At 39.8% G+C, this 21,288-nt stretch overlaps 2 protein-coding genes across 5 annotated transcripts in view; one reads left to right on the plus strand and one right to left on the minus strand.

Moving 5' to 3' along the window:
* Positions 1-5,484, plus strand: part of AQP9 (aquaporin 9) — a 93,415-nt gene extending 87,931 nt beyond the window's left edge. For both annotated transcript variants that reach the window (XM_034994216.1, XM_034994215.1), the window contains exon 6: positions 3,992-5,484. In XM_034994216.1, coding sequence (XP_034850107.1) covers positions 3,992-4,166 — 175 coding nt within the window. In that variant the 3' untranslated portion in view covers positions 4,167-5,484. The remainder of the gene's footprint in view (positions 1-3,991) is intronic.
* Positions 1-21,288, minus strand: part of LOC118003322 — a 130,385-nt gene that overhangs the window by 17,241 nt on the left and 91,856 nt on the right. The gene's annotated exons all lie outside the window — the stretch shown is intronic.

Below are 21,288 nucleotides of genomic sequence, written 5' to 3' on the forward strand. Positions count from 1 at the left end.
AGAAGTGAGGGCTGAGTTGGGTCTTGAGGTATGAGTAGGAAATCCCTGGTGGAACAGACATGAAAGAGAACCTGTGCACAGGAAATGGCAAGACGTCATACTTTCTACCTCAGAATGTGCTGAGGAAATACGTCAACTGTTGGTACCAATCTTCCAGGACACACTGTGCCCATTTATTCCTTCCCACTTTTGCCCCATGCAATCACAGTGGTCTGTTCCCATCCACTTAGCACATCTCTCTGTGGGAAAGGAACTTACGTTGGTTCATCAAGTAACAGGGCTCCAACATGGAGAAAGAGAAGTAGGAAAGACACGTGTGAGGAAATTCTAGTGATATTTGCTGTGAGAAAAGACTTGAATGTCCCTAAATGCTGACCTGTACATATAATCATACACATGTGATGACTTATTTAAGTGAAAGTTTGGGTTGTCTTCACCAGTGTGAAAAAGTAGCTATTAAAATAACTGACACCAGTCAGATAACCACCACAGACAAGGTTGAGAACTGCTAGAACGTAAGCATCCTGAGGACAGGGACCTGGCCGCTTCCTCACCGCCGCCCCCACAGTAACAAGACCAGGTCCTGGCATATACAGAGTCTCAGGAGAAGTCAGTAAAGTCTGAATGAAAGAATGGGCAAATGCTATGTGCCCGGCATGTCCTAGGAGATGAGAAATACAAAGAAAATCAAGCAACATCCCCTATCTTTAAGAAACTAATAATGCAATGAGTTTTCTAGACCAGTGGTTCTCAACCAGAGGTAATTTTTTCCACCCAAAGACATTTGGCAATGCCTGGAGACATTTTTGGTTGTCACAACTGGGGAGGGTGGAGGTGAAGGTTGTTACTGGCATCTAGTGGGTAGAGAGAGGCCAGGGACACTGCCAAGCACCCTATAGTAGCCAGGACAGATCCCCACAACAAAGAATTATTTGGCTAAAAATGTTAAGAGTACCACAGGTGAGGAGCTCTTGTTGCAGAATGATTACCACTAGGACATGAAAAGGTTGAACAAAATGTCCCCAACTAAGAAGGTTCTTTTGTGTCTTCCCGATGGAGAATGAAAAACATGTCAGAAAGAGTCCCAGAGCCCAGAATTAACCTGAGTTTCGATAATCCCACCTCCCTGAACCTCAGTCTAGGAGACTGCTGCCCCCACAGCCAGGTCACCTCTGTTAGCTTCACACAGACCCCTGGAACAAATAGGCCTCAAAGGCTTCCTTTTGAGCCCCGTTTTGTGACTCACCCAAAGCTCTAGGAGTGGTGGTGCTTCTAAGATCAGTAGAGGGCTCACCTATCCTCCCTTGGCTTTGTTAAGTATATGGTAAGAGATCATGTCTGTGGCAAAATGCCAGAATCCCCTACTGCCAGACCAGCTCCATGTCCCTCTGTGTCAGGGTCTTTTCCCTTCGTGCATTCATTTATCCACCCCTGCAGCTACCTGAACTCTTGCTCAAGGCCCCGGGCTGGAGATGATGAAACCCAGCTGCTGCCCTTCTGTTGCCTTTGTGTTCTGTTCAGCGGGCTCAGCATAGGTACTTACACCAGTTGAAGCTGCCTAGTGCCGTTAAGGAGATGTGACTCATTAACTCCAGCACTTGAGAGGTTTGCAACTCCAAATTTAGGAATTATGGGGGTGGAAGTAGGGGCATTTTATAGTATTTGGACACGCTTAAATGGGGGACAGAGAGGAGGTTTCAGGCAGAGAGGATCTGTTCACAAGGACGGAATGTTAAACTAACAAGTGATCTCGTCTAGCTGGAAGGGTGCGTGGAGATGGCTGGAAAGCACAACTCGTGTCAGATCACAGAGGCTCTAGACTCCCAGAGTGAAAGACTGGGGTCTGGGCTGCTCCCTCTTCCATAGATTACGGGAAGCAGCGGAAGGATTTAGAACAGAAGTGTGACATGCTTAGAACTCCAATTCACTAAATTAATCTGACATCACTACATAAAATGGATTAAAAAGGAGAGATAGAGGAGCAGAAACCAGTTAGGAAAGAGCTGGCTGGCTGGTAATCTTCAAAACTGCCCAAGAAAACCTTGGAGGGATAACAGATCTCCAGAGTGTTCCTAGATCGTCCCACCCTTTCAGGGTTCCTCATCCCTGGTAAGCATCTCAGTAGATACCCTAGCTTGGTGCCAGATAAAACCAAGACTGCCTAACTCTCGGGTCCCCACTCGTCCCTGTCTGGCAGGCAGTGAGGATGACCGTGGGCAGGGGGCACCAGAGGGTCTGACAAGGGCAAGTCAATAGACCCTGGCTGACTCTGGCTTTTCCCTTAAATATTAGGAAGTTTTCCATCTAAGCGCTCTCCACAAATTCACATTAAGGTGTTAATGACTTCATGGATGAAGGATCTCAGGGATATTGTTTATATTTTAAAGTTTACCCAAAGGAATGAATCCCTGATGGTGGTGCGTACCTTAAGCAAGTAACACAGACATTGTCCTGGCATCCCCCAAATCACGGCGTGCGGATGACACTGTGGACACGTAAGACCCGGCCAGGCAGGAAGCCACGTGCGAGGGCCTCTATCTCTGAGCTGTGACCCTGGCACCACACATTCAGCCCTGAGAGTCCGGCCAGTGAAACAAGGACGTGAGTCCTGGCAGATACCTGGGACCCGAATCTGTTAAAGGACAGTGAGATTTGCGGTTAAATCACGATGAAAGAAAGGAAATGAGAGAAAAATAAGGGGGCTTATACTTGTTTCATGTGTTTACCAAAGAGAAGGCTCCTAGCTCTTTAAAGCCCATGTGCCTCTCATAGGAAAGCCCTCCTGGATTTGGGGGCTCGCCCCTCCTGGGTATGGAGAGCAGCCAAGTGCAGTGTCCTCTCTCCTGCGCAGTAAGAGTGACATCTGGTGGCCGCGGTGCTCAACCTCAGGGCTCTTCCCTCGAGCCTGAATTCATGAGCTAGGATTTCTGGGGACGATCCAGGTAGAAGGGATCACCATGCAGAGGGAAGAATGAGGGTCAAGAGCAGGGCTTAGTTCCTTTATTATCCTTTCTAATTCAAACGTGATACAAACAACAGGCCACCTGGAACATGTATACGGTTATTAAGCATAATGATAAAAAGAACAGCCATGAACCTTTCCCCAACTGTGAAGTCCTCAATATATGCGAATGCACTTGCTCTTTCCCCTGCCTTCTCCGCATTATCCTCAGTGCTGGTGTTTATCATTCCCCTGCTTTAAAAAAGTTTTATCTGAAATGTATAAATCCTTAAATAATTTTAGAGTATTACTGTACAATTTTGCTTGCTTCTGAGCTTCGTGTTCCTTCCTATGGAGTTATTTAAATGGATTTCCTGTCTCCGAAAAAGATGGTGACAATTTATGAAGGCACCTGCTTTCTCCCAGAACTATACTTCTAGTATAATGTACTGTTATTGAGGACTTCTGCAGAAGACAGGGAATCATGGCAGAAAAGCCTTATCAGAGAGTAGCTTGAAACTGTGACCTCAAAAAATAAGCATGAAATTAAATTATATTTAGTAGGTAATTCGTATGTCCACCTTTCATTTTTTAAATTCATTCATTGACAAACATTTCCTGATTGTTTATTCTGTGATTGCCCTCCTAGACCAACGTTACCCAGGAACCTCTCCACATCCTTCCATTTGTAATTCCCAGGACTCATCATTTCAGGATGAGGGAAAGGCAGTTTCAGAATAATCCACCAGCACTGTCCCTAGATGCCTTCAATTCTGACAGTGGGTTCAGGGACTCTCTTTCATGAAAGGAAAATAAATGGGACATATTCTCTCACGAGTACTAATAGGACAATGGAATAGATCATCTGAAATAAGGTATATGAAAAATCCAGGATGATGCTTGCGAAGCACAGTGAATGTCCTTATACTTAGCTCTTGCTGAGTTAAAAGGGAACCGGGAGCATGAGAAAGATGGGCTTGTTAGTGAATAGCTAGTAATACCAGGGGGAAGATCCAAGTGGTGTATCACTAACTTCTTGTTTGATTTCAGAGCTGGAAATAACTTCTGGTGGATTCCCGTAGTGGGTCCTTTGGTTGGCGCGGTCATTGGAGGCCTTATCTACATTCTTATCATTGAGATCCACCACCAAGATCCTGACCCAGACTTCGAGACAGGACAATCTGAGGAGAAACTAGATAAATATGAACTTAGTGTGATAATGTAGTAGTGTGCTCAGTTCGGGTTTACCATTGGCTGCCCCAGTATTCTCTTCAGAAAAGATGGCATCCAGGGGTCTGTGTTTTCACAAGACTAGGATGGAATCCACCCAATTTCCTCTGCTAGCCATGTGAGGCACCTAATTGTAAAAGCATTCAAGTGAAAGTTTGTAAATGCTGACCTCTTCTTCACCGGTTTCCCCCAGAATAGCACTGACTGTCCCCTGAAATAGCCTTATTTCCTGCTCTGTTTGTTTCATCCTTTGATGAGAATCCTTATTACTAGGCAAGCACTGATAACTTAGAACCTTGACCATGGACTTATTTGGATGATCTCAGCTGCACTACCTGTATGAAAAAGCATTACGAAAGCCTTATTTTTTCCACAAAGATTATGTTTGGAGTATCAACCAAAACTAAATTGAAAGACAAAAACTGTGATTTTAATTAATATGTCCATGAATTAGGGAGCTAATAGGTTAACTCTGTAGTTATGTTGTGCAACTATATTGGTATAAATACAGATACTCTTCAAACCTAGGGATATAGGAATCAGTAGAATACGCTGGAAAGCACAGGGAAGGACACTGCGGCATTCAGAAACCTCAGGAGACAAGATAAATTTGGGAAACCAAATGGAATTTTTTAATGGAAACCATTTATCAGATTAATCTCTTGCTCTTTGCATTTTAGAGGGCACCAGTTAATTTTCTTGTCTTTAGTATATAATGACCTAAAATACAACTATAACCTCAGGCATGAAAATTACATCACCCTGTACTTTTAACTCAAATGTACTTTCCTAATTGTCCACTTGAGGACAGACATTTGACAAGTTAAGTCAATGTCTGCACTCATCCGTTATTCTACACAGGCCCTAGAAGCCAAAACTGGAAGCCATGGGATCTTGGTCTAGTGGAATCTTCAGAATAGAAGGTCCCAGGAAAGATAGTGTTACCTCATGGGGCTTTACAGTTCACAAAAACACTTTCCCATTTATTATCTAATTTAATCCTCATAGTGACTGTCCGAGGTAAATGCCATGCTGCCCATTTTTTCAGATAAGGAAACAAAGTCTTGGGGAAGTTAAGTGAGTTGCCTAAGGTCACATGGAAAGTTGAACCTCATCTACTGCATCGTATACCTTTCAGAAGATCAGTAACTGGCCAAGAATCTCGGCCAGCCCTCCTTGGCCAGCCAGAAGACATGGGATTGGCAGCTGCCAAAATGTGTACACCTTCTGGATGTAATGTTCCCGGGATCCTAAAATATAAAGACCTTCATCGTGTGGTTTTTTTTTTCTTAACATATAATGTATTATTTGTTTCAGGGGTACAGGTCTGTGATTCATCAGTCTTGCACAATTCACAGCGCTCACCATAGTACTTATCCTCCCCAATGTCCATCACCCAGCTACCCCATCCCTCCCACCCCCCTACACTTCAACAACCCTCAATTTGTTTCCTGAGATTAAGAATTCCTCTTATCGGGGTGCCTGGGTGGCTCAGTTGGTTAAGCGACTGCCTTCGGCTCAGGTCATGATCCTGGAGTCCCGGGATCGAGTCCCGCATCAGACTCCCTGCTCGGCGGGGAGTCTGCTTCTCCCTCTGACCCTCCCCCCTCTCGTGCTCTCTGTCTCTCATTCTCTCTGTCTCAAATAAATAAACAAAATCTTTAAAAAAAAAAAAAAAAAGAATTCCTCTTATCAGTGAGACCATCATGTGGTTTTATTCCTGCTGTTACTGAAACACTAACAAAGGAAAGAGGTCGCAATTTGGTCATATTTTTCATGTGTTGAAAAAACATTATCAGAATGCCTCCCTCCTTAGCCCACCCTTGCTCTTTCTAATTCTCACACCTCCTTCCTTGCCAATCACAAGCATTACATCTGGGGAATTTCCCCTTGGTCGGGCTCTTCCCTGTGAAGTTTCCTAATTGATGTCACTTTGGTGACAAGTCTCTGAGTTACAAGCACCAGAGAAATTGCTCTACATCAAATGATGCACCTTCAAACTGTTAAAAAGCCCAGCATTCCCAGAGGTATCCAGGTTCCCAATTGCTTTGTGATGAGAACAGAACAAAAAGTAAATGTGAAATGTCTCCAGTGGCCTATGTTCTATAATCTATCAACATGGAATGTTTTTTCTTGCTCTGAAACTACCTGGATATTTCCTATTTGAAATAAAATTGGTGGCTTTTTTTTTTTTAAGTTTTTATGAGTATTATGACTGCTAAGTACATATGTTTATCCTATGTCAAATTGAGATCTCCTGGGGAACTTTTAAAAAATACTAAGTCCCAGTTAATCATTTGTAAATATTGCAGTGATTCAAATGTGCAACAGAGGTTGATAACATTGACTTGGTTAAATTACATATGTCTAAGCTTTCTTTGAGAACCATGTCTGGTGGTGACCAGGTGATTTCTGGTAGGATTCTCAGGCTTAGGATCCTCATAGATTTGAGAGCAGTGGTTCTCTACAGGGAGCAGCTTCACCCCCTTCTCACTCCCTTCCACCACCCCTGCAAGGGGATATTTGGCAAAGTTTGGAGAGATTTTGGTTGTCACAGTTGGGGCTGGGGAGTTACTGGTGGGTAGTGGGTAGAAGTCAGGATGCTGCTAAACATCCAACAAAGGACAGGATAGCCCCCCCCCCCCGCACTCCCCACAATAAAGAATTATTCAGCTCAAAATGACAATCACGCAGAGGTTAAGAGATTCTGGATTTGAGAAAAGGCGAAGGGAGGAATAAGAGAAGACATTGAAGCCCTGTGCCCTGATTCAAGTTCTGCAAAAACAGAAATGCCAGACAAGTCAGGAACAGCCCCTGGGGGTGGATTATAATTATTAGAGGAAGAGACAACCTAAAATTTGAGTTTCAGGTTGGATTGTGGAACCTATGATCCATGCAGGTGTTCATTAAACACTAACTGGTGATTAATGACCAGGATCATGAAGAGGAAATGCACACTTATGGAAATGAACCCCAGGAAGGCTTTTTTAAATGGAAAAAAAAAAGTCCTCTAGTTCTAGGGGTTTACATTCAAATTCTCCCTCTCCCCCAGTTTACAAGTGGGTTTGCCTGTGGTGGGTTCTTATTCCAGAGAATGTCTTTGTGGTTGAAGGTCTATATCAAAAGTCAAGTAGAGCCAAATAACCTATTTTTTAAATAGATCTTTTAGGAGATGGAATTTTACCCCCCCTTCCTTGTCAATCACAAAACTTAATAGAAGCATTTATTTTAATGCCAAAAACAGAATTTCTCCATGATTCCCCAACCCATTGAGATCTCAAAGCATGTCAAATGTTGTAGAACTTTTCTAACCAGTAGGAACCAGAGTTAATACTCAGCTGTTGAACAGGCTAAGTGAAGTAGAAATGCCACATTTAAAATCTGATCCTTAAGATATAAGTTATTGTTTCCTTTAAATTGCTTACACACACACACACATGTCTTATATAAAGACACATCAGTACTCAAAAATATCAACTTCCAGTTAAAGAGAATGGTTTACAAGTTTTATTTGGCCACAGAACCTATTGTTCAAATAAAATCTTATATGGTAACCACTAGTAAACAAAAGCTACTATAAATAGAAGGAGGGCGGGGAAGGGGATAGAAGTTTTGCCCTGCCAGTGTATCATCATACTACCCCCATCTGCCCCCAGCCCAATGCTGAGGGGTCTCTGAAAAGGAACTATATGTGTGTATGTATGTAGGGGATCTTCAGAACACAATTTGAAAACCATTGATAAAGGACTTGGGACAAGTTGTTAATGAACATTTTTGTAAAAAGATGAGATTCAAGAACAGAACCTACCAAAGGTCATGGTAGTTCAATCTAGGGTAATTTCCCAAAGACTTCTTAATAAATTAATTAGATATATTAAACAGAACTACTTAACCCACCAAACATTACTCACAAAGAGATGTGTATCAATTCTCAAACTGGGAATTTAAAGTTGTCTGAGATAACATATTTACTAATCACAGCAAATGGAAAGAAGCAATGTTAGTCCTGGGTTAATTACTGGGTTGACTCTCTAAGTCTCTATAAAAATAAGTAGGTAGATAGATAGGTGATCGGTAGGTAGGTGGGTAGGTAGATAGACTGATCCACCAAGCCCTAAGCTCTTACTTATTGCTGGAAATGGACTAGCTCTTATCTAAGAGAAGCTGTCTCTATATTAAGGAAAGAAATGCCTCCATATGAACTGAACATGAATAAATGAACTGAATGAGCTGAGAGAACCCAGGGAACTGTGTATGGATGGAGATGCTGCCCAAGCACAGTTTGACTCTGTCTCCCTCCAGATGTGTCATCTGTGGACTTTAGGCATTTTTGCCTTTGTGGGCCCCTTCCCTTGCAGATTTTTAAAAAATAAATCATGTTTTATGATTGTACTAGTAGCAAGCTAGATTATAGATTACATATATATATATTTTTTTTATTATGTTATATTAATCACCATAAATTACATCATTAGTTTTTGATGTAGTGTTCCATGATTCATTGTTTGCATATAACACGCAGTGCTCCACGCAGAACGTGCCCTCTTTAATACCCATCACCGGGATAACCCATCCTCCCACCCCCTTCCCCTCTAGAACCCTCAGTTTGTTTTTCAGAGTCCATAGTCTCTCATGGTTCGTCTCCCGCTCTGATTTCCTCCCCTTCATATATGTTTTTTCATATGATGTTAGAGAACATTAAAACATTTTCATGGGCTACTAAAAGTATCCTGGGCTCTAGGCATCTTGCTTAATGAATAAGTAGGCCCTGCCTCTTACCTCCACCTCCCCCTCCCCCGGTGTCCCCGGGAGAGCTCAGTTACAATGCAGCCTCTTCCTTGTGGCTCTCAACGCCCTGCCCATGGGGTCTCAGGTAATAGGTCAAGGGGCAGACTGAACCCTGGAATAGGGATGGAGACTGAGGAGAGCCTTGAGAGTTCTAGAGGTTGTGGGGGATACTCCAGAGGCCAGAACTACGGCCATGGGGAGTGTACAAATCTTGGTCCTTCTCCCTCCTTCTCAAACACTAAGCAAGAAAGGGGTTTCCTGACCTGAGAAGGAAACAGGGAGGTCCTAAGGCCTAGACATCATAAGCTCCAGAGATACTATAATATGTTATTAACACATAACTCTTGTATAGTGTCTTACAGTTTACAAAGCATGTTCACGGGGCGCCTGGGTGGCTCAGTTGGTTGAGCGACTGCCTTTGGCTCAGGTCATGATCCTGGAGTCCCGGGATCGAGTCCTGCATTGGGCTCCCTGCTCGGCAGGGGGTCTGCTTCTCCCTCTGCCCTCTTCCCTCTCGTGCTCTCTGTCTCTCATTCTCTCTCTCTCAAATAAATAAATAAAATCTTTAGAAAAAAAAAAAAAACAAAGCATGTTCACATTCAGTATCTTGTAAGATGCTCGGAACAGCTAGACAGGTACATTATTATCCCCAGTTGAAGATGAAGAAACTGAGGCTCAGAGGCCTAAATGATTTGCACCAAGTTCCAGAGTGAAAGAGTGGCAGAGGTGGCATACAAATCCCATGTCTGAGTAGGGTGACCACTGCTCTTTTATTCATCACTACTGTCCTAGTGCTTGGAACATGGTAGCTGCTCAATAAACACTAGCTGAATGGATGAAAGAAGGGATGATGGAATCAGACTCCCTGGGTTCAAATCCTGGCTCCTCAGAATTTTAGTTACTTGTAAAGTAGCCAAGTTACTTAGCCTTAGTTTACTTATCTCTTAAGTAGGTATAATAATAGTGAGATAACCAATGTAAAGCTCTTAGAATAATTCCATGCTCACGTTATATATTCAATAAATATGAACTAGTGCTGCTCTAGCAGCTGCCATTTTTATTAACGTCATTACAATATGGTGTAGTTTGAAAACATGGAGTAAGGAAATCAGAATTTGGTTAGAAGCTCTTCTCTTACCCTCCATAGTGTAATAATTCTTGGTTACGTGTATGTTCTGGAGCTTTAGAATGGAATCAAATGTAAGTTGTTATCAACTTAACATAGACTGTTCCAGATAATTTGTTATATGTAAGCCTCATGGTAACCACAAAGCAAAAACCTATAGTAAAAGCACAAAAGATAAAGAGAAAAGAATATAAGTATACAACTAAAGAAAACCATCAAACCACAAAGGAAGAAAAGAAGAAGAAAGGAATAGAGAAGAACTACAAAAACTGCTAATAATTAACAATATGTCAATAAGTACATACCTATCAATAATTACTTTAAATATAAATGGACTAAATTCTCCAATCAAAAGATATAGAATGGCTGAATGGATTAAAAAACAAAAACAAAGGGGGCGCCTGGGTGGTTCAGTCGGTTAAGCATCTGCCTTCACCTCAGGTCATGATCTCAGGGTCCTGGGATTGAGCCCCTTATCAGGCTCCCTGCTGAGCTGCTTCTCCCACCCCCTCTGCCCCTCCCTCCTGCTTGTGCTCTCCCTCTCTCTCTCTCTCTGATGCTCTCTCTCTCTCAAATAAGTAAAATCTTAAAAACAAAACAAGACCCATCTGTATGCTGGCTACAAGTGACTCACTTTAGATGTAAGAACACACACAGATGGAAAGTGAAGGAATGGAAAAAGATATTGCAACCAAGAGAAAGCTAGAGTAGCCATACATAAGTATGTCAGATAAAATATACATTAAAACAAAGACTTTAATAATAGACAAGGATGGGTGTTACATAATAATAAAAAGGTCAACCCAACAAAATGATATAATATTTGTAAATATTTATGTACCCAATATAGGAGCACCTAAATATATAAAGCAAATATTAACAGACTTTAAGGGAGAAATAGACATCAATTCAATGACAGGGAATTTTAATACCCCCACTTACACCAAGGGATAGATCATCCAGACAGAAAATCAATAATGAAACTTTAGCCTTAAATAACACGTAATACCAGATGGACTTAACAGATAGGCACAAAACATTCCAACCCAAAGCAATAGAATATACGTTCTTCTCAAGGACATATGGAAGATTTTCCTGGATAGATCATATAGTAGGCCACAAAACAAACCTTAATAAATTTAAGAGGATTGAAATCATGTCAAGCATCTTTTTGATCACAATGGTATGAAACTAGAAATCAATTACATGAAGAAAACTGGAAAATTCACAATTATGTGGAGATTAAACAACATGCTACGTAACAACCAATGGGTCAAAGAAGAAATCAAGACGGAAATAAAAAAATACCTTGAAGCAAATGAAAATGGAAATATACCAAAAGTTGTGGGATGCAGCAAAAGCAGCTCTAAAGGGGAAGTTCATAGCCTAAAATGTATGCACAAATGAAAAGAAACTGCAAGAGCTAAAACAAATGAAAAAAGGAACAAAGTGGGAGGGCTTATACTATCTAATTTCAACACTTTCTATAAAGCTATGGACAGTGTACTATTAACATAAGGAGGGTCAAATAGATTAATGAAACAGATGTAGAGAATACAGACTTTGATCCAGATTTATGCAGAAAATTGATTTTCAATAAAGGAGTCCATGCCATCCTATAGAGAAAGGACACAGGTTTTAAAAAAAATAGTAATGAATAACTAGAAAAAAGGAAACCTTGCCTCCTACTTCATAGTAACATAGTACACAAAATTAATTCAAGATGGATCATAGGCTTAAACATAAAAGCTAAAACTATAAAGCTTCTAGAGTAAAACATGGGAAGATGTATTTACAACTTTAGGATTAGAAAAGATCTTGTAAAAGCATATAAAACAAAAAATAGTTTAATTGTACTTCTGCAAACTTTAAAACCTCTACCCACTAAAAAACACTATTAAGAAAATGAATGTGTGGGGTGCTGGGTGGCTCAGTCAGTTAAACATCTGCCTTTGGCTCAGGTCATGACCCCAGGGTCCTAAGATTGAGCCCCATGTCGGGCTCCCTGCTCAACAGGGAGCCTGCTTCTCTCTCTCCCTCTGCCGTTCCCCCTGTTGTGGTCTCTCTCATGCTCTCTCTCTCTCTCTCAAATAAATAAATAAAATCTTAAAAAAAAAAAAAAGAAAGAAAATGAATGTCCACACCACAGACTGAGAAAAAAATATTTGTAATTCTTATTAGCTAACAAAGGACTTGTACACAGAATATCTAAAGTACTCCTTCAACTCAATAAAAGAAGACAAACATCAATTTTTAAAATGAGCTAAGGACTTAAGTAGACACTTTATTAAGGAATATATATGAATGGACAATAAGAATATCAGTGAAGTTCAAATGAAAATTACAATAATATATCATGTTACTGGTACTGGAATGGCTAATTCCAAAATAGACTGGACAACATCAAATAACAGTAGCTGAACTCGTATATTATCAGTGGAAGTGTAAAATGGTACTACTTTATAAAAGTGTTTTTTATAAAGTTAAACATACATATATCCCATAACCATGCATTTCACTCTCAAGTATTTACCCAAGTAAAACAGAAAATATATCCACCAAAAAACCTTATACAAGAATGTTCAGGGGTGCCTGGGGGGTTCAGTCAGTTAAGCATCTGCCTTTGGTTCAGGTCATGATCTCAAGGTCCCGGGATCAAGCCCTGCATCGGGCTCCCTACTCGGTGCAGAGTCTGCTTATCTCTCCCTCTGCCCCTCCCCCCACTCATGCTCTCTCTCTTTCTCTTGCTAACTCTGTCTCTCTCAAAAAAAAGGATGTTCACAGCATCTTTATTCATTATAAGCCCTAATCTGGAAAAAATCCAAATCAACAGGAAAATGGTTATATAATTTGTGGTATATTCTTACAATGAATCATTAGTCAACAATAAAAAATAACATGTTATTATACATGCCACAACTTGGATAAATCTCTAAAACATTCAGGGTAAAAAAAAATCAGACAGAAAAAGTACATAATATATGATTCTATTTTTATAGAGCTCAAGGACAGGAAAAAGAAATCAGAGATGCTGCAGAGATGGACAGCAGTATTGGATATAAAAGGGCTGGAGGAAATTTCCTGTAAATATGGAAGTTTTATGGTTTTTGACTGGGTTAGAAATTATATAGCTGTATTCATATGTCAAAACTTACCAACCTTACACTTAAAAGTCTGTGCACTTCACTCTGTGTAAATAATAATAATACAAGAACTCTTTAAAAATATTAACAACTAATTTCTCATTAGAAGCTATAGAGGACATAAGTCAGGGGGATATAGTAAATTCAAAGTAATAAAAGTAAAAGATGGTCAACGAAGAATTCCATGTCCAGCAAAACCATCCTTTAAAATGAAGGAAAATCTAAGACTTACCCAGATAAACAAAAACAGAGAGTTTGCCACTAGCAGATCTGTACTGCTTGAAATACTAAAGGAAATCTGTCAGGGTGAAATTAAAGGACATTAGACAGTAACCAAGTCCACATGAAGAAATAGACTGGTAAAGGTAACTATATAAGTAAATATAAAAGGCAGTATACATATGTTTTTGTTTGTAACCTTTTTTTTCCCCATGGTCTATTTTATTTTATTTTTTAAAAAGATTTATCCATTTGTTTTAGAGAGAGAGAGAGAGCACACAAGCAGGAGGAGAAACAGAGGGAGAGGGTGAAACTCTCAAGCAAACTCCTTTCTGAGCACGGAACCTGATATGGGGCTCGATCTCACGACCATGAGGTCATGACCTGAGCTGAAATCAAGAATTGGTCACTTAACCGACTAAGTCACCCAGGTGCCCCTCCCATGGTCTATTTTAAAACATAACTGTGTAACGTAATAATTACGAGGCTCCATTGATGGCTTTATAATGTATAAGTATGTAATTTGTATGACAATAATAGCACAAAATGGGGAGAGAATGAAGCTATATAGGAGCTAAGTTTTTTACGATATTGAAATCAAGTGGGTAATTATCAGAACTAGATTGTTACAAATTAGTAAATTTATTGTTAATTTCCGGGGTAACCATTAAGAAAATAACTAAAAAAATATTAAAGAAACAAGAGAATTAAAATGGTGAACTAAAAAATATGTTTAACACAAAAGAAGGCAGTAATGGAGGAATAAAAGAACAGAAAAGACATAAGATATATAGAATACAAGTAACAGAACAGCTGTTGTAAGTTCTACCTTATTAGTAATTACATCAAATGTAAATAGATTAAACACTCAAGTGAGAAGATGGAGAGTGGCAGGATGAATTCAAAAATATCATCCTATTACATACTGTCTACAAAAGACACACTTCAGATTGAACACCAAAGATAAGTTGAAAATGAAACAATGGATAAAAGATACACACCATGCAAACAGTAATCAAAAAAGAAGTATCTATACTAATATCAGAAAAATAGGTTTTAATGAAAAAGTGTTAACTAGAGACAAAGAGAACATTTAAAAATGATAAAAGAGTCCATCTATCAAGAAGACGTAAAAAGTATAAACATAGAGTTCCAAAATATATTAGGCACAAACTTACAGAATTAAAGAGAAAAATAAACAATTCAACCATTATAGTTAAATATAAAAATACCTCACTTTCAATAATGGAAAGAACGATTAGACAGAAGATCAACAAGGAAATAAAAGTCTTGAACACCACCATAAACCAAATAGACCTAACAGATATCTTTGGAACACTAACCCATAAAACAGCAGAATACATATTCTTTTCAAGTACACATGAAGCAGTCTCCAGGACAGACCATAGGTAGGGACTGAAATCATATAAAATATATTCTCTGACCACAATGAATTGAAATTAAAAATCAATAACTAGGAAATTTGGGAAATCCACTAATACATGTAAATTAAACAACACACTATTACATAATCAATGAGTCAAAGAAGAAATCGCAAAGGAAATTAGAAGATATCTTGAGATGAACGAAAATGAAAACATGACATATGGAAATTTATCGGATGCAGTGAAAGAGATGCTCAGAGGAAGATTTATAGCTATAAATGTGTACATTAAAAGAGAAAGATCTCCAATCAATAACCTAATCTTCTACCTTATGACACCGAAAAAGAAGGTCAGGCTAACCTGAGAGCAATGTTGACTGCACTGGAATAAAAAAAAAAAAAAAAAAAAAAACCTAAGAGCAAGTAAAAGGAATAAAATAATAAGGACTAGAGTAAAAATTAATGAAATGAGAAATAGAAAAACAATAGAGAAAACTAACATAATAAGTCAGTCAGAGAAAGACAAATATCATATGATTTCACTCATATATGGAATTTAAGAAACAAAACAGATGAACATGATCCACAGTAAGAGGAAAGGGAGAGTGACTGCTAATAGTTACCAGATTTCTTTTGGAGGTGCTGAAAATGTTCTGGAATTAGATGCACAACTCTGTGAATAATCTAAAACCACTGAAATATACACCTTAAAAGAGAGAATTTTACAGTATGCAAGTCATTTCTCAAATAAAAAGAATGTTATGACCATTTAGATTAGGTTTTTTTTCCAAAGTAAGCGCTACACCCAACATGAAGCTTGAACTCACGACTCCAAGATCAAGAGTCACATGTTCTACTGACTGAGCCAGCCAGGCACCCCTGTCATGACCATTTAAAGAACAACCTAGAAGCATTTAGTTATAGTAGATGTTGGTACGCCTATGACTCCACAGGCTCACTCCTGTCCATATACCTCTGGTAATCAGATCCATAGGGACATGTGCATGGGGATATTTACTATGCTGTTTTTGACAGCAGGATGTTAGAAATAATCTAAAAGTCCATGATTCGGGAAATAAATAAATGAAATGTGGTGGATGCATGCTATCAGTTAGCAGCAATGAGCCAGATGGACATCTCGCCCTCTAAATAGATCATAGAAATAGTACTGAGTTAAAAAATAAAAAGAAACAGAACAAGACCTATAGCAAGTACCTTCTATGTAAATTAAAAATACATAAATACAATATATTTTTCAATGATGCATACAAATACAAGAATATAGCATCTTAGGATGGCTACCAGTGGCAGGAGAGAGGACTGGGAATAAGGATTCAGGATGAAGGGGGAAGTAATAAAATAAAATAGAAGCAAAGCCAAGGACATGCAAATGTTGATAATGTGCCATGACTGAGAAGTATAAATATTTCAGCTCTCTGCCCCTGAGGTCTAAGGAGAGAAAGAGAAGGAGGAGGACAAGAAGGAAGGATGGAGGGAGGAGAGGAGGGCAGAGAGAAGCTACTCAAATACGCTCCAAAATATTAAGAGTGTTATCTCTAGGAGGTGGGCTTGTGGTGGGGTTTATTTCTCCAACTCTTCAAAAAATGGGAGGGGGTATTTTTTTTTGTTTTAAAAGGTTAAGAAATGGTAAAAGTCTTAGATGGCTTTGAGTGACTTTTAAGGGCACCTTAATGCTGTAGACAGCCAAAGGATTATAACCAGTGCCATTCCCTTAGGTTGTTAAAGTGTATTAAAAATGACTGCCCTGTGAAGTGTAACCCATCACTGCCTCTCTCCACTCTTATCAGATCTATTCTAACATAAAATTGACATTTCAAGGACTCAGAGAGTCACCAGTGACCTGGATCCCACTCAGCTGTAGTCAAATACTGTCATCCTGCTGAAAGAGACATCTGGTAAGTCTCTAGCTAGTCTTACAATAAGGCCATGTTTCAAAAGTCAGAAATGGTTAAGAGAGGCTCTCCAGGATTTAATCCAAAACCAGTTGGAAGAACTGGATGGGATTAACAAGTGTCAGGAATCTTGGAAATTCTCTCGGAGGACATCTTGTACATCGCTTGGCTCTCTGCTGGGGCAACACAGTAACCACCAACATCACTGGGGTCCTCCTGTTACTACTTATAGATTCTACTCGGACCAAGATCCGATACCACCAGTTTTAGTGCTGGAGGGTATGTAAGGAACCCTGGATTTGGTACTTTCTAGGATCTCACTACGTCAGTTTTGTGCCCGGTTCTATGAATTGGTACCCAGGTCCTTGCTACTATAATTCTATTTCATTTCCCTTTCTGATGCCCCAGTTCTCCCTTGCTTCTCCAAGCCCTGCTCCCTAACGCTAGACCTCATGACTTCTTAGTGTTGACTGGCTTTCCACCCCATCCTGGCAGAGCTAAATAACTTCTAATTCTGGCATCACCTACTACTGGGTTGACAGACTTATAACAGGATGACAGACCTATGCAAAATATGGCAGGAGCAAGAGTGGCCCCAGTGGGTCTCTGATGGAGGTTGGAGCCCCAAATGAGTTGAGCCCCGTGTAACATGCTAGGAACACAAAAGGTATGAGTTGGGCACAGGGGTGGGGGACACACTTTAATCAGTGTTTTGAGCAGGAAGGAAAAAAAAGGATAGGCCCACAGCTTCGGACAGATGGTTAATGTTAACAGATGGCAGATAGAAAGAAACACTATTTTTATTTTTGTTATATTCTTCAACACAGTGCCATAAAACTAGGGATAGGCATATATTATTCAAATTTTCAGAGAAGTGCAAAGAAAAGAGTTCAATTTTAGAAACTACAGATTGAGTAACAACTTGTTGTTACAATAATAAAACAGGAACAATAATGAAACCCAACATGTATTGAAGTATTACACGATCAGCATGGTGCTAAACGTTTTCCATACAGTATCTCATTTTAATCATCACCTCAAACCCCTAAAGAAAGTATTATTATCCTCATTTTATGGCTGAAGCTGAGGCTCAGAGAAGCTGAACAACTTGGCTTAATTCACAATTAAAAATAGCCAGGCTTTCAACCCAGGTGTGTTTAACGCCAAACCTGTGCTGTTCAAATTCTAAAACAAATTGTTTCTGACTGTGTAGAAAATAAAGTGCTCTCTGTTAGGAACCTACGTGAGTTGATTAAGAGCCAATCGTGTCAGACTAAATTGGAACCACTTTATTGGAAAGTTACACCCACAAAGTTCAGGGAAGGCAAATGCTCTGCGATGTCGTTGTGAAGAACAAAAGAAGAAAAGCAGCTTAGTGAATGACAGACTACACACACTTGTAGCTGGAATGATCATTTCCTAAAAGTGTCTCCCAATCAGTAGAACAAACCTACTCACCAGGAAGTCTTCAGTGCCCGGCTGAAGGACCCTGGATTTGCCTGGTCCCATTCAATAATTTTATCACGATGATTTGAATAAGGTATGTATAGTATGTTTCTCAGATTGCGGAGGGCACAAGAGATCATTATTATCTTAGATAAGAGTGCAAAATTTTTTTCCAAAAATCTCATCGAGCTGGAATGATGAGTCACAACAGACAAGATGAAAATTATAAAGGAAAAATATATAAAATCTTTTATTTGGGTCTCTAACACCTTTTAGGAAGACATTGGAGAGAAGTAGCCAAACAGCCATCCTAGGGATGTATAGTTAGCTACGCATTCAATCTGATGATACGATTGTTAAATGTAAAATAAGTCCAGAATGATGTTAATAGGGTCAGGATAAACAGACACTATTCCTTCCATCCTTGGCATTGGACAACCAGTTTGGGTTCTGGAAATATTTTTTGAGCGGTTTGTTTCAGTTATCAGTGTAAAACAAACCACTCAAACTTAGTAGCTTAATAAATTTTGTCCTTATCTCTCATGATTCTGTGTGTTGATTGGTCTCGGTTGTGTGGTTCTTCTCTTGATTTTGCTCGGAAACTCTCCTACAGTTGTGGTCAGTTGGCAGCTGGGGCTGAAGTACTCTAGAGGCCCTTGGGCAGGAACATTCAAGATGGGCTTGTCACTCCTAGAGCTGACGCCTCTGTTCTCCAGATGGCATCTTATCTTCCCAGGCCTTTCCTCCCCAGCAGGGCAGCCAGACTTCTTACATACTGGCTAGCTTCCAAGAACACAAAGACACTAGGTGTCAGGCTTTCTTAAGGCTTAGGACCAAAACTGGCCCAGTCACTTCTGCCCATCCAATGTCTGTCAAAGGACAGCCAAAACTCAGGATGGGAGGGACTACACAAGGACATAAATACCAGGAGACGTCATTCACTGGAGGCCATCTTTGGAGTCCACTGGAGCAGGACAGTGAGGTTTATAATGAATTTTATTTTAAAATTTATATATAACATGAAAGACAAATACATTTGGGGATTTTAGCACAGACATTGTTTTTTTTTTTTTTTAAGATTTTATTTATTTTTTGACAGAGAGAGAGAGACAGTGAGAGAGGGAACACAAGCAGGGGGAGTGGGAGAGGGAGAAGCAGGCTTCCCGCGGAGCAGGGAGCCCGATGCGGGGCTCGATCCCAGGACCCTGGGATCATGACCTGAGCCGAAGGCAGACGCTTAAAGACTGAGCCACCCAAGCGCCCCCAGACATGATGTTTTATAAGTTCACAAGGGTTGTTTCCAAATTTTGGGAGGACTGTGTACAGAAGATGGCTTAAATATATCCTGTATAGCTCCAAGCAACAAGATTAAGACTGGAGGTAGGTTTCAACTCAGTTGCTAAGTATCCAATTGTAAGGGGTATGGAGGGAAGCTTCTGTCAAAGCAGGAAATACTAGATAGCCTCCAAGGCCCCCTTCAACCTCAAAATCTAAGTTTCTAATTACATGCTTCCTCCTGTTAATTATTTCTTAGTATATTAGTTCTATCTCCTCAGCCAGATTTTAGATTGAAGAAGCTGGACAAAAAAAGAAATAGAAGATTTCTGGACTAGCTTCTAGTGTTAGCTCTACCAGCAGTTAGCTGCTATATAACTTTGGGTAAATCACTTAATGCCCCTGGGCCTCAATTTCTTCAACTGGAAAAGGAGGGGTTTGGATTGTAACTTCCCTCCCAGTGCAAAGTGAGGATAATAAAGAGTAACTTCAATTGGGTTACTTTAAGAATAAAGTGGACATGAAACTAGATAAAGTACTTTAGAGAGTGAGTGGTCTATTGTCTGTGCTTAATAAATATTAGCTCTTGTTATTTCCATGATGATGATGATGATGGTGATGATTCTATGATTTCCACGTATACAATAAAATCTTGAATTACTTTAGACCTTCACTTCTTTTGCTCTGCTGAATGGCGATCAGGAAGTAACTTAAAATTATCGCTGATCTAAGTTTTCTCAGCGGGTAACTAAGTGCCCACCATGACCTTGGAAAGGGCAAACCTTTGATTAATAATTGAAATGAACCTGAAATAGTTTGGGCAACAAATGTGTTCTCTTGCTCCATGTCAGCAGAGGGAGCCAAAGAAAAGGAACAAATCCTTTCTCAGATTAGGTGCCAAACAGCGAGACAGATCAGGGGCTTTTAGAGAAGTATCTTTAATCACATTCTCCACCCTCGTTTTATAGATTGTGAAACAGGCCAATGGAGGAAAGGGGACCTCCTAAGGTTACCAACTAATAAGTGGTAAGACTCTCAGAAAAGCAAGCCTGTGTTCTCTCAGTCCTGGTTCCTGGGTCTTTGACTCGTGGTCCTTCTTAGGCTACCATATTGCTTTCTTGCTCTTCAAGGAAATCAGCTGCAGATAACTGCAACTTCAGGGTTCTCTTTTGCCTAACTTATCTGATAGCCTAGTCTTTGGGTTCAAATCCTGACTCTGCTCCTTACTAACCGTGTGACCATGGGCAAGTTACACAGCCTCTCCAGGATTCAGAATCATATTTTTAAGTGGTTATAATAATTACACTTATTTCAAAGGGTTTTGGGGAGGAGCAAATGATATAATGTAATATAAAATGCCTCATAAGGCATTTCACGCCTTGAATGCAGGAGGTGCCTTAAGAGATATAAGTACCCATTTTTGTCAAAATAATTTTATCTAAGTGAATTGAAAATGGATAATGTAGGTCCCAAACTCAGATGCTTCCAAGAGCTAGCCATCTAAATAAAGCTGTCTGGATATGTAACAACAGGGACTTCTAGGGACTGTGGCAAATCACAGAGTTCATGGCCATGGGAGACAACTTTTACCGGGAGCAAAATTCAAGCCCACTGTTGTCAAATCTTCTGACACGTTGAGAGAAATTGGAAATCTGGATTTTTATGTGCAAATCTCTGATTTTCAAAAATATTATACAGGCCAAATAAAATCCAGGCCAGCAGCTTGTTATTTTAAATTTAATTTTAGAGCTCCATATGCAGCAGACTCACAACACACTAGAATTGAGAAACTCAGCCCAATAAATGCAGGCGAAGATATTATG

Source organism: Mirounga leonina, unplaced genomic scaffold (genome assembly GCF_011800145.1).
Source record: "Mirounga leonina isolate KUSES-001 unplaced genomic scaffold, KU_Mleo_1.0 Mir_91, whole genome shotgun sequence".
Taxonomy (NCBI): Eukaryota; Metazoa; Chordata; class Mammalia; order Carnivora; family Phocidae; genus Mirounga; species Mirounga leonina.